This window comes from Molossus molossus, unplaced genomic scaffold (genome assembly GCF_014108415.1).
Source record: "Molossus molossus isolate mMolMol1 unplaced genomic scaffold, mMolMol1.p scaffold_m16_p_18, whole genome shotgun sequence".
In the NCBI taxonomy this organism is placed as follows: domain Eukaryota; kingdom Metazoa; phylum Chordata; class Mammalia; order Chiroptera; family Molossidae; genus Molossus; species Molossus molossus.
Window position 1 is genome coordinate 27,431,608 of NW_023425353.1, and position 13,475 is coordinate 27,445,082.

At 37.9% G+C, this 13,475-nt stretch overlaps 1 protein-coding gene across 3 annotated transcripts in view; it reads left to right on the plus strand.

The window, feature by feature from the left end:
- PPARG (peroxisome proliferator activated receptor gamma) overlaps nt 1–13,475 on the plus strand; it is a 139,728-nt gene that overhangs the window by 86,090 nt on the left and 40,163 nt on the right. For all 3 annotated transcript variants that reach the window (XM_036266576.1, XM_036266575.1, XM_036266577.1), the window contains 3 exons: nt 5,631–5,858; nt 7,198–7,367; nt 10,727–10,865. In XM_036266576.1, the coding sequence (XP_036122469.1) occupies nt 5,639–5,858; nt 7,198–7,367; nt 10,727–10,865 (529 nt within the window). In that variant the 5' untranslated portion in view covers nt 5,631–5,638. The remainder of the gene's footprint in view (nt 1–5,630; nt 5,859–7,197; nt 7,368–10,726; nt 10,866–13,475) is intronic.

Consider the following 13,475-nt stretch of genomic DNA (forward strand, 5'->3'; position numbering starts at 1 on the left):
TGGCTCAGCGGTTAGAGCATTGGCCTGCGGTCCCGAGAGACCTGGGTTCGGTTCCCGCTAAGGGTGCATACCTCGGTTGCAGTTTGTCCCTGGCCCCGGTTGGTCGTGTGGGTGGCAGCCACTCGACGTGTCCCTTTCACATCGATGTTTCTCTCTCTCTTTCTTCCTCTCTCTCCCTCCCACTCTATCTGGACAAAAAATGGAAAAATATCCTCAGATGAGGATTAAATAAATAAAGAAAGAAGTACAAAATACTATGGGAACACAGAAAATAGAGAGTATTTTTGAGTTGGAGAATTCATGGAAGGTTTCATGGAGAAAGTAGCATTTGGACTATTATATGATTTCCGACTACTGTGGGAAAGACAGATGGGATTATAATGTGTAGCAACAAGGGATAGGAAGAAGATAAAGCAGCCTCATGAACAAAAATGGACTAGAAAATGCAGAGCATGTTTAACCCGGTCATAGTAGGATATGCCTTACCGCAGGCTATACCAAGAATAGGAGTGAGGTGTGGGATCACTAGTGGAAAAGATCTCTAGCAGAAAAATTAAGTCAAGGAGCACCTTGAATGCCAAGCTAGGACATTTTAATTTCTTATATAGGTCAGAACTTCTCTTGCTTTCCCACTTATATGCCCTTAATAGAAGAGGACAGCAAAAACAGCATTCTTGGGGATGGGAATAAGTGAAGCACAGGGGATTTTTAGGGCAATGAAACTATTCTGTATGGTACTGTAATGGTGGGTACATGACACTATGCCTTTGTCAAAACCCACAGAATGTGCAACACAAAAAATAAACCCTGCCTGGCCAGTGTGGCTCAGTAGTTGAGCGTCGACCCATGCACTAGGAGGTCAGCAGTTCGATTCCTGGTCAGGGCACATGCCCAGGTTGTGGGCCCAGTCCCCAGTGGGGAGCATGCAGGAGGTGGCCAATTGATGTTCTTGCTCATCAGTGTTTCTATATCTCTCTCCCACTCCCTTCCTCTCTCTCTAAAATCAATAAAGAAAAAAAAAAATAAGTAAACCCTAATGTAAACTACAGACAAGGTTGGTTCATCAGTTTGTAACAGGCGTACCACACTAATGCAAGTATTAATAATAGGGGAAATAGCCCTGGCTGGTTTGGCTCCGCAATTAGGGTGTGGGCCCATGGACCAAAGGGTCTCAGGTTCAATTCCCAGTCAAGAACACATACCTGGGTTGCAGGTTCGATCCCCAGCCCCAGTTGGGGTCATGCAGGAGGCAACCAATTGATATGTCTCTCTTACATCAATGTTTGTCTCTCTCTCTCTCTCCCTCCTTCCCTTCCATTCTATCTAAAAATCAATGGGAAAATATCCTCGGGTGAGGATTAAAAAAATAATAGGGGAAATACAAGTTAATAATAGGGGAAATTGTGTGTGTTTCAGGGGTGGGGCGAAAGGAAAAAGGGGAAAGAGTATATAGGAACTCTGTACTTTCTGCTCAATTTTTATGTAAACCTAAAATCACTCAAAAAACTAAAGTCTTATTATTTTTTTAATCATCATCTGAGGACATTTACGTTGATTTTTAAAGAGAGGGGAAGAGAGAGGGAGTGGGGGAGAGAGAGAGAGAGATAGAGACAGAGACATCACACACACCCCAACCAGGACCAGGGATCGAACCAACAACCTAGGTATGTGCCCTGACCAGGAATCAAACCCACAACTTTTCAGACTACAGGGATGACACTCCACAACTGGGTTACACCAGCCAGGGCAAGTCTATTTTTTTTTTTAAATCATTCTTTTGGCTATGAAATAGACAAGTGTAATTTTTAGTAGTTTCATATTATATCTTTAAAATCACATGAATTTTTATTCTATTCATTTATGTATAAATGGCTACTTTAATATTAAAATGTTTCCCAAAACTTTTCAGTAAAACTGATGACCATAAGGATATGTTTCTTGTATTAAAAAGCATAGCTTTGGCTTTCTGTCCCCCCCCCCCTCCTTTCCTGCCTTCCTCCCTCTCTCTCTAAAATCAATAAATTATTTAATAAATAAAATAAAAAACAGCTTTGGTTGACAGGGAATCAGTGAAGTCATGTTAAAAGTGAAACAAGCCCTGGCCAGTTTGGCTCAGCGGTTAGAGCATCGGCCTGCGGTCCAGAGAGACCCGGGTTTGGTTCCTGCTAAGGGCATGTACCTCAGTTGCAGTTTGTCCCTGGCCCCGGTTGGTCGTGCGGGTGGCAGCCACTCAATGTGTCCCTTTCACTTCGATGTCTCTCTCTCTCTCTCTCTCTCTCTCTCTCTCTTTCTCTCCCCCCCCCCCCCCCCACACACACACACTCTATCTGAACAAAAACATGGGAAAATATCCTCAGGTGAGGATGAAAAAAAAAAAAAAGTGAAACAAACCTCTCAGCTAGTGTGATTCAGTGGATTGAGCTTCGTCCCATGGACTGAGAGGTCCTGGTTCAATTCCCAGTCAGGGCACATGCCCTGGTTGTAGCCTTGATCCCCAGTAGGGGGCAAACAGGAGGTAGCCAATCAATGTTTCTCACATCCATGTTTCTATCTCCCTCTCCCTTCCTCTCTAAAAAAGAAATCATTAAAAACATTTTTTTTTTAAGTGAAACAAACTCTGACAGAGTGGCTCAGTTGGTTGGAGCATTGTCCCGTGCACCAAAAAAGGTTGCAGGTTCAGTTCCTGGTCAGGGTACATACCTAGGTTGTGGGTTTGATCCCTGGTTGGGGTGCATAAGGGAGGCAATTGATCAATGTTTCTCTCTCACATCGATGTTTCTCTCTCCCTTCCTTTCTCTCTAAAGTCAATAAACATATCCTCAGGTGAGGATTTTTTTAAAAATGAAACAAAATAAAATTAAACCAGTAAAATGATGAGCAACTAATTTTTCTTGCAATTTGGATATTTTTTGCATCCTTATTTTCATTTCCCAGTCTTCATACAGAGGCATATACACTACTGTTAACTCAGTGAAGCTTTATTTTGTTTACAATAAGCATAATGAAAAATAGCTGATAAACCAACTTTTATGGGTATTACAATTGAAATGAGAGGTACGATATGAAAGTAATTTATACTAAGAAAAATGTGCAGTAAGCCTACTGAGGAGATGGGCAAAGTAAATGGAGTGACCTGGGTTAGGTAGGTTTAGTTGTATTTTGACACAAAGAATTCAGTTCGATGGGTGCCCCTGTCACTGAGAGCATACACTTTTTTCTGGATGTCATTGAGACCCAGTATGACCTTCAAACTATCACCAGTGCACATTCCTCTTTTTGGTGTGTAGTGTTTACACTGTAACACAGATAACTTAAGGTTGTTTGGGTACTTATTTATGTAGCTATTCAGATATGTGAACCCAAATGGTGCCTAATGAGTCTTTTTGGACCACTGAAGCACATCCACAGGACAAGTCTCCTCATTGGTGTTTTCAAGACATTTTGTTTTCCTTATGAAGACCACAACTGGAATCTTTAACCTCATGCAAAAATCAGCCTTCCAGAGTAAATTCCTTAGCTCTCTGCTTGCTGGGAAAATACAAGAGACCCATTTCCATATACCCCTACGAGAATAACCCTTCCTGCATAAACCATTTTCATCATTGAGAGAATATATGCAAAACAGAGTTTGTGGGTCAGTCTCAAATTTGAATTCTCTACTTACTAGCTGTTGAACACTGGGCAAGTCACTTTACTTCTGTAGTCCTAGCTTACTTATCTCTAAAGTGGGAATAATATCTTTTTTTTTTTTTTTTAATCCTCACCCGAGGATATTTTTCCATTTTTTGTACAGATAGAGTGGGAGGGAGAGAGAGGAAGGGAGAGAGAGAGAGAAACATAGACGTGAAGGGACACATCGAGTGGCTGCCACCCGCACGACCAACCAGGGCCGGGGACAAACTGCAACCGAAGTACGTGCCCTTAGCGGGAACCGAACCCGGGTCTCTCCGGACCACAGGCTGATGCTCTAACCGCTGAGCCAAACTGGCCAGGGCTAAAGTGGGAATAATATCTTGGGTTACATGAAATAAAAGTTAATAGGTGTCTGTTATGTGGTAGGTACTCAATAAATATTAGTTTGCTTTCCCCCTTGCCTGACTCTTATGCTAAAATTGCATCAATTCATTCAGTATTTAATAAACAATGTTTAATGAGCACCTACCATGAGCCAAGCAAGTCTTTTGCTAGGAGATGGGGATATAATTGCAAATAAGACAGAAAACATATGATTTCAGGTGCCCTAGAATTTTTGAGCATTTCACTTTTTTGCCTCTAATGTCAGCAATCTCAAATTCCCACACCTCTCTACTGGTATTTTTGACAAAGGAATTAACATTTAAAATACGTGTGACTGCCCTGGCCGGTTTGGCTCAGCGGTTAGAGCATCCGCCTGCGGTCCGGAGAGACCTGGGTTCGGTTCCCGCTAAGGGCATGTACCTCGGTTGCAGTTTGTCCCCGGCCCTGGTTGGTCGTGCGGGTGGCGGCCACTCGATGTGTCCCTTCACATCGATGTTTCTCTCTCTCTCTTCCTCTCTCCCTCCCACTCTATCTGTGCAAAAAATGGAAAAATGTCCTCGGGTGAGGATTAAAAAAATAAATAAAAATAAAAAAATAAAATACGTGTGACTGCATTTTTGGCACTACTTTAATAGTGAACTGGTTTCAGGTAAACCAAGTCAGGTTCCCATTGCATAAAGGTTTAAAGTCTACCTGCTTCAGTCACTCACAAGTCCACATTAAATACTTAGAACCAAATCTCTCAGGGTTTTATTTCACTTACTGTGACCACAAATCATATTTAGAAAAATGCATGTGGTATGTATCATCTTAAGAAGGAAACTCATGAAACAAGTTATTCTGTGGCCTTAGAATCCATATCAGTGTGTTTACTTTTGTTTTTTATATGTTTTCTTGTTTTTATTTTTATTTTGTCTTGGGTGTGATTTAAAATTAATTCTGGGATAGATTCTCATTTTAACATCCCCTCACTGATAATCAAATATGTTTATACATATCTCTAACCTCTCTGTTCTCGATATGAGGGAAAGCTGTATACACAGAAAACAAATATTTGAGTGTTTTCATAGCACAGAATTGATCTTCTTTTTTTAAAAAGATTAATTTTGATATTACTTTAAGAACAAAATTATTTTATAATACAGTTAAAGAATAAATTCTCGTCTAAATTTAATATACCAACTTTTCTGTTGCACAAAAGCATTATAAACATGAATGGAGGAGCAAATTTCATCCTAAAGAGAAAAATGTTTAGGAGCTTTAATTTCAAAAAAGTAAAATTGTCCCAGAACTCTATATTCTTTAAAAATTATTAACAGACTTGATTGATGATCTTCTATAGAAGATAATAAGAACAGGGCATTTTTATGGGTACACTGTACATGTTGATACTGTTACAGGGTTCCTTTACTGTGATATTAAGGTAAGTAATGACTTCCTTCCTTTAGTAAAACAACCTGGACAGCACTAAGAAGGTGATTATGTTCTCTTCTCGTTGTGATAACATAGATTAAATCACTTTGCCAAACATTCTTTCAGACTTTCTACATATCTTTAAAGAATTGCTCTGTCCTTCAGGACCAACTTCATAGTTATTCTTTTTTCCATTTCAGAAATTACCATGGTTGACACAGAGATGCCATTTTGGCCTACCAACTTTGGAATCAGCTCCGTGGATCTTTCTGTAATGGATGACCACTCCCATGCCTTTGACATCAAGCCCTTCACCACCGTTGATTTCTCAAGCATTTCTACTCCACACTATGAAGACATTCCATTTGCAAGAGCTGACCCAGTGGTTGCTGGTTATAAGTATGACCTGAAGCTCCAAGAGTACCAAAGTATGATGTTTATTTTCACTTTTCAGACTACTAAGATTAGCACTGGACTAATCTCAGTAATACTGGAGTAAGTGCTCCAGAGACTAAAACTCTAAAAAGACGTTTCTCACTCATTAATTCTTCTATTTACCTATGAAATATTAAATATTTATGGTATACCAGAAAGGAATGCAATGCGTTAATTCCCCAGATCATTCTTTCCTTTTTCCCTTCTTCCTTTCTCTCTTCTTTTTTCTCTTCTTGCTTCTTCTTAGGAGCATTATCCAGCATGGTAATATTGCCAGGTGTATCTCAGGCTAAGAGACCATCACCCAAACTTTGAATTCTTTTGGCTACTTGTAAGTTAATAAGTAACAGTTTGCTACCTTATCATCACCAAATTACTAAATTATAGTCCATTTTTTTTCTAATCTGCCATTTGATAAGTTTAAACTGAAACCTACTTTTCAGCACAAATTTAAATTCTGACAGTTTAGTCTATTGATAAATCTTCATGCCATTAACTCAATGCACATTAAAACATCAGACTTAAGAAAAACTAAAACTGCACTTTTCGAGATAAAGTAAATTTCTATGATGCTATTTCCTTGATTTTTATCTCTTTGTGTACTGATATACTGGTTTTCCAAAGCCACCACTATGTAATTGGTAACCATTATTTGACAATAAGAACTTCCTGTATTTCTAGTTTGTTTTAGATAAATAATATACTTGGTTATATTTATGTGTGTGGTTTTCAGTTAGAACCTAATACGGAAATGTCAGAGCCCTGTAGAAAGGTAGTGCTTCATTTCCATAGGTTGTTTCACTCTCTATCAAAGATCATTTTACAACCCCCCTTTTCTCAACACTGGTAGTAATCTGGTCTCCTATTTTTCATGTACTTGCAAGTTGAGCTTGCCATTACCTTTTTTTGGCAATGTTCTTTCTGTGTTTCTTTTGCAAGAGTGGTTTTAAAGTACTTCTAAAATACAACATTTAAATTAAAATACACAGTTTAATATTGTGAAAATGCCAAATATAGCACATTATGTAGTAAAATAGCCTTAATTGTCTCAAATACTATATGCTGTCTGCAAGAGCTTTAGTATTACAGAATGTTGGAGGGTCATAGAACCACAGGCTTAATTCTCTTACCTGTTTTATTTATACAGGTGAAACTCAGAGGTGCTATGACTTGCCTGTGATTACAAAGCCTACTTTTCTGTCTTTTCATAGTGCTTATACACTTAAATAATAAAAATACGGCATTAAGGTGTACTATAGTGACTTGCCCTATTGCCTCTTTAGCATTGTTTTTCATGTAATAATGATCTGCTCACAATTTTTTTATACGCAGGTGCAATCAAAGTGGAGCCTGCATCCCCACCTTATTATTCTGAAAAGACTCAGTTGTACAATAAGCCTCATGAAGAGCCTTCCAACTCCCTCATGGCAATTGAATGTCGTGTCTGTGGAGATAAAGCTTCTGGGTTTCACTATGGAGTTCATGCTTGTGAAGGATGCAAGGTAAAAATATTTTTTTCTTTCTTTAAAGCATTTGTTGAAAATAATAGGTAATATTATTCCATTTTCTGTTGCAAACACATGACAAGGAATTGAAATAAAATTGTCAAACTTTCTTTGTAAAACCCACTATTCAGATGCTACAATATTTGAAAACCTAAAAAAATTAATAAAAGCAGGGCTCCTTTGCCTTCCTTTTCCTCTCCAAATTGGTCCTATGAGGCTCTAATCTAATTTAACCCTTGTATCTTGCAGGTGTTTTGATTTTTTTTAATGTTTTTATTGATTTTTTTTTTTTTTAGAGAGGAAGGAAGAGAGAGAAAGAAACATCAATGTGAAAGAGAAACATCAATTGGCTGTCTCCTGCACACCCCCCACCAGGGATCAAGCCCACAACCCGGGCATGTGCCCTGACAGGGAATGGAATTGGGACCACTCACTCAGTCCATGGGATGACGCTCAATCCACTGGGCCACACCGGCTGGACTGTTTGTTTTTTAAGTGTCTTGACCAAGGTATCAAGGCAAGATACTGATGAGCTGGCCCAAAACTCAGATTTCCTGAATCTTCCAATGTTTTTTTTCCTCCCTATACTATGTAATATTGTATATACAGTTGGCCCTCATTTATCGCGGTTAATCAGTTCCAGAGTCTACCGCAATAAATTAATTTCCCCGAAGTAGGATTCTTTATATACAGTTGTCCCTCGCCACTTCCTGCTTCGACTTGGGCGGCTTCACTCTATCGCGGTTTTTTCAAATATAGTATAGTACGTATTTGAAAAAACTGCAATAGAGTGAAGCCACGCAAGTTGAAGCACAAAGTGGCGAGGGACAACTGTCTGTAAGGCTTGACAGGTTGAATGAATAGATGATAGATAGATAGATAGATAGATAGATAGATAGATAGATAGATAGATAGATAGATGATAGATAGATAGATAGATAGATAGATAGATAGATAGATAGATAGATGGATAATCTTCATTTGTGCCTTAGAACAGCCCTATAAGGTTGAGCTTATTGATAGCCACTAATAGATGTAGAAATTATGAATTAGTGAGACTTTCCCATGGTCATCCATTAGTAAATGGCAGAGCGAGGACTCCTAAACCAGTGCTCTGTGTTTTCTTATTCCAGCATCAGTTTGAGCCAAGTGTTGGTATGGGCAGGTAAAGAGATATAACTATTTTGGAAAGGAGATACTATTTCTTCTCACCTTTTTTTTCTTTATGAAAAGGGACATTTTGGAAGTCCATTTAGTAATATTCTGCCCTGTTATTAAGAAAATGTTAATCTACTCATTTTAATATGTAGTCTTTTAAAATAATTAATTTTAATGTACTAAGTGAATAGAATAGTATACTCCAGGGTCAGAATAAATCATTCATATTTACCTTATAAAATAAATGTTTAGCTTTTATAAATTTTTTATAAATATAAATTTTTAAATATTGCATAATTTATATATTTTATAAACATAAAATACTTATCTTATAAAATAAACACTGCTTAAATTATACAAGTCAGATTTAATCCAGGGTTGGGCTTTTTATTCAGAATAAAGATACACAGCAGCAGTTAGGTAGGCATTGAACATCTGGGTTCCTAACTGAATTGTGGGCCAAGAAAAAAAATTAATATTTATTGAATTTCTACTATGCACCAGATATTGTGCAAGAAGCTTTTGCATACATCATTTTAAACCACATTCTGCCTAAGTTTTTGCATCTATAAAATGATGGTGTTGAATTTGATGATCTCTAAAATCACTGCAATTCAGTTTCTTAATCTAAGGCAACCTAATGAGTGAAAAAAGACAAGCTAGTAGTCACCTGGATTACTTGCCCAAAGTTACCAGCTAATCACTTCAACACTTTAGCCCTCAGTCACTTTATGTGTAAAACAACTTTGTTAGGTTGGCTATCCAAGGTCTTACTCATCTCTAACATCTAAAATTCCAAAATTACTCCTTGAAAAATGCCTGGCAAGAGATGCCTTCATTGCAAACATTGAAACCCAGCCCTGGCCGGTTAGGCTCAGCGGTTAGAGCATATGGTATGCTAGAAAGTCTCAAGTCTACGGGGGTGGGGGAGGGGAGAGAAAAACCAGAGCAGAGTAAAGGAGACCAGTAGTTCAAGAGGAAAAGTGGGGGCAGGGAAAGGCCATACTATCTCATTGAGTTGAGGTGTTAGCAAAACTTGAAGGCAATGAGGGAAATAGGAAAGTGTATATTTAGAGAAAGCTGTCCACGTGAGAAAAAGAAGTCAAAAGTGACTTTAAGGATTTTTGGGTTGAGAAAGTGGAAGGAAGGAGTTGCATCAATGAAATGGAAAAGCTGTGGTGAAGTAAAATTGTAGGGTAAGATCAGGACTTCAGTGTTAGATATGCTGGGTTCAAGATGGCTATTAGATTTCCAAGAAAGCAGTAGAACATACTTGTCTATAGTTCAAGATAAAAATGTGGAGAAAGTAAAAATGCACACCAGTGACAGAATCAATACTAGTTCAGTGCTTTTTATACCAAACAGGAACAGATAAATTTAGGAGATTTAAGAACTGAGTTTCATGAAAATGAACACGATAGAAATGAGTAGGAATACTCTGAACACAAAAATGGAATTAGAAAACATTTCTGATTAGAACTTTTGTCAAGTGCCTCCCCACCCCCAAATGTAGCTATAGCAGCATTTAGTTAGCCTCAAGATGACATATTTGTATTTTAAGATAGCAGTCGATTTTTTGAGGATTTATATATTACTTCTCATGTTATTTTCCATTATCTCTTTTTTGTTTATAGGCTATAATGATTATGGAACACACACTTTCAACCGCATAAATAAATGAAACCAATTCTGTAGGAAATTATGCAATATAGAGAATTCCAAAAAATTATCCACATGTGGATTTTTATTGGCCCTGATCATGTATTAGGATGAAATGATTATAACTTTGCCAAGCTGCTTAGCACAATTATAAGGGCTTGGCATGCCATTGGAGTGGTTTGCAGAGAGACTGAACTGATTACATGGTGTTTTATTTGCATTATATTAAATCCAGAGCACTTCCTAGAGCGTGCTGAAATCCAAATGTAGAGCCAAGATACATTGAATGACATTAGTTGGATATAGTCACCTTATAAGAGCTAAAACAGGACACTGAAAATCCTCTGGTTCTTTATTTTATAGCAAAGAAAATTCCATTCCAGAGAGGTTAACTGACTTGTCTAAAGTCACCAGTGCCAGAAATGTGTGAAGAACTTGCCTTTTCTGATACCCAGGCCAGTGCACCTTTAGCCATATGTTGCTGTTTCAATGTGTCACAAAGACTTAGAATTTGTTTTTTCTTCATTGTCATTTTGCAGGGTTTCTTCCGGAGAACAATCAGATTGAAGCTTATTTATGATAGGTGTGATCTTAACTGTCGGATCCACAAAAAAAGTAGAAATAAATGTCAGTACTGTCGATTTCAGAAATGCCTTGCTGTAGGGATGTCTCATAATGGTAAGTGAACACTTAGCAGTACATACTTTATTATTCTCATTATGGCTTGCAAATCAGCAGACATGAAGGCCATTGATGAAAATGTGCAGTTTTTCCACAGAATGCCAGATTTCAGAATATTGCATACTGACAAAGCATTTCTCATGCAGGTCAGAGTTTTTAAGCTGCCAGTACAGATTCCTCTCTGTGGTTGGGCATCTGCCATGATTGGAGCAAAGACTTGAAAACCTGGGATGTGGTGGAAATAACTATAGTACTTTAAAACAAATGTAATGATAGTTGTGATTTTTATGTTGCTTTAATAGTATTAATTATACTTTTGTGTATCAGTAGTTTCTTTCTAATTTAAATGTAAGAAAATTCTGCAGATTTCTGGATATGGAACTTTAGGTAGCTTAGCAGAATTTAGATTTATGTGTTTTTTTTTTCTCTTCACTGTGCAAAGATGAATGTAGGTATAGCCTTGACTTTGAGCAGCATACAAACTTGTGGGTAAAGAAATAAATATATGTTTGTTTGTTTTTGTTAATCCTCAATCAAGGATATTTTTCCATTGGTTTTTAGATAGAGTGGAAGGAATGAAGGGAGAGGGAGAGAGAGAAACATTGATGTGAGAGAGACACATCGATTGATTGCCTCTCACACAACCCAGACTGGGGTCGGGGATTGAACCTGCAACCCAGATACATGCCCTTAACCAGAATCAAACCTATGACCCTTCAGTCCGCAGGCTGACACTCTAATTGCTGAGCCAAACCAGCCAGGGTAAAGATATATTTTTATTGCCCAGAAGATGAGTGGATAGCAAAGCTGTGGTACATTTACGCCATGGAATACTATGCAGCTATAAAAAAGAGGGATCTCTTACCCTTTGAGACAGCATGGAGGGACCTGGAGAGTATATGCTAAGCAAAATAAGCCAGTCAGGGAAAGACAAGTATCACATGATGTCACTTATATGTGGAATCTAATAAACAAAATAAAATGATGAATAAAATACATCCAGAGACATGGAAGCATGGAACAGACTGATGAATCTCAGAAGGAAGGGGATGGGTGTGAAGAGATGAACCAAAGAACTTATATGCATATATGCATAACCCATGGACACAGACAATATCGTGGTGAAGGCCAGGGGGAAAGTTGGGGGGAAGTGAGATGGAGGCGGTCATTGGGGGAAAAAATGGAGGACATCTGTAATACTTTCAACAATAAAGATAAATTTTTTAAAAGAAATATTTTAAAGTTCCACAAAACTTCAGTGTTTATAGAAATAGAAGAGAATAAAACTTTCAACTTTTTAAACCCATATCAAAAATCAATCTTATGATTTCAAGTGTTTACCTAAGGGGAAGAATGCAGAAGACCTGAGAAGATCCATGTTGCCCTGGACTGTTTGGCTCAGCTGTTGGAGCGTCGGCCTGCGGTCTGGAGAGACCCGGGTTCGGTTCCTGCCAGGGGCATGTACCTGGGTTGCAGTTTGTCCCCGGCCCTGGTTGGGTCGTGTGGGTGGCAACCACTTGATGTGTCCCTTTCACGTCAATGTTTTTCTCTCTCTCTCTCTCTCTTTCTCTCTCTCCTCCCACTCTATCTGAACAAAATATTGAAAAATGTCCTCAGGTGAGGATATAAAAGAAAAAAAGAAGACCCATGTTTTCATGAACTATAGAACTAACTTAGTAAAATCACGAAAGATAGTCTTGTTTGAAGAAATAGTTCTTGATTTCTATTTAGCTCTGACTGGTTAACTAGCTCACAAAACAAGTTTTGATGTAATGATATTATATTTTGCAAGTATTAGTCTTTTCTTTAAAAACTCTTTATGGGCGGGCCTGGCTGGTGTGGCTCAGTGGTTGAGCATCGACCCATGCACCAAGAGATCTCTGGTTCAATTCCTGGTCAGGGCACATGCCCAGGTTGTGGGCCCTTATCCCCAGTAGGAAGCATGCAGGATGCAGCCAATCAATGTTCTCTCTCTCCCTCTCTCTCTAAAATCAATTAAGAAAAAAAATTTAAAAAACAACAACAACTCATTATGGGCTCAAGAAATATAAAATGTCAAAGTGATCAAATTAAATCCAAAATCTCATTTCATTGGCTACCCTGTTTTTTCTTTCTTTTGCCTTCATTTCTCTCAAAACCAGTCTAGTGAGAGAATAATCTTTAAGTCAGTCTTCATCAATAAGAACTTCAAAGCATCTGTGAAAATTAAATTTTTGCTCCATCATGCTGATATTTGGTTTTCACAGTGGAAATCATCAAGATAGTTGAAAATCACTAATTGGTTGGTACCCGACCCTTTAAAAATAGTGTACAAAATTATATTTTTATAATTAATAAGGGTTATTTCTTCTAATGGCAAGAAAGTATTATGAATGTATCTGTTAGCTATGATAGACAGGAAGGAAATTTGGTCTAACTTTCCTTAACAGTTAAATACATTTGCTGTGTAGCCGTATATAACTGCAGTCATTGATTGCAAAATAATTTGCTGTTTTAATTCCATCCATTTCCTTTTTATTTCAGACCTATTAAACATAGGGACATTTTTTCAAGTCAAGGCTTGTATTCTAGGTGATGCAATCAAGTTGCAGTAAACTTATCTTTATG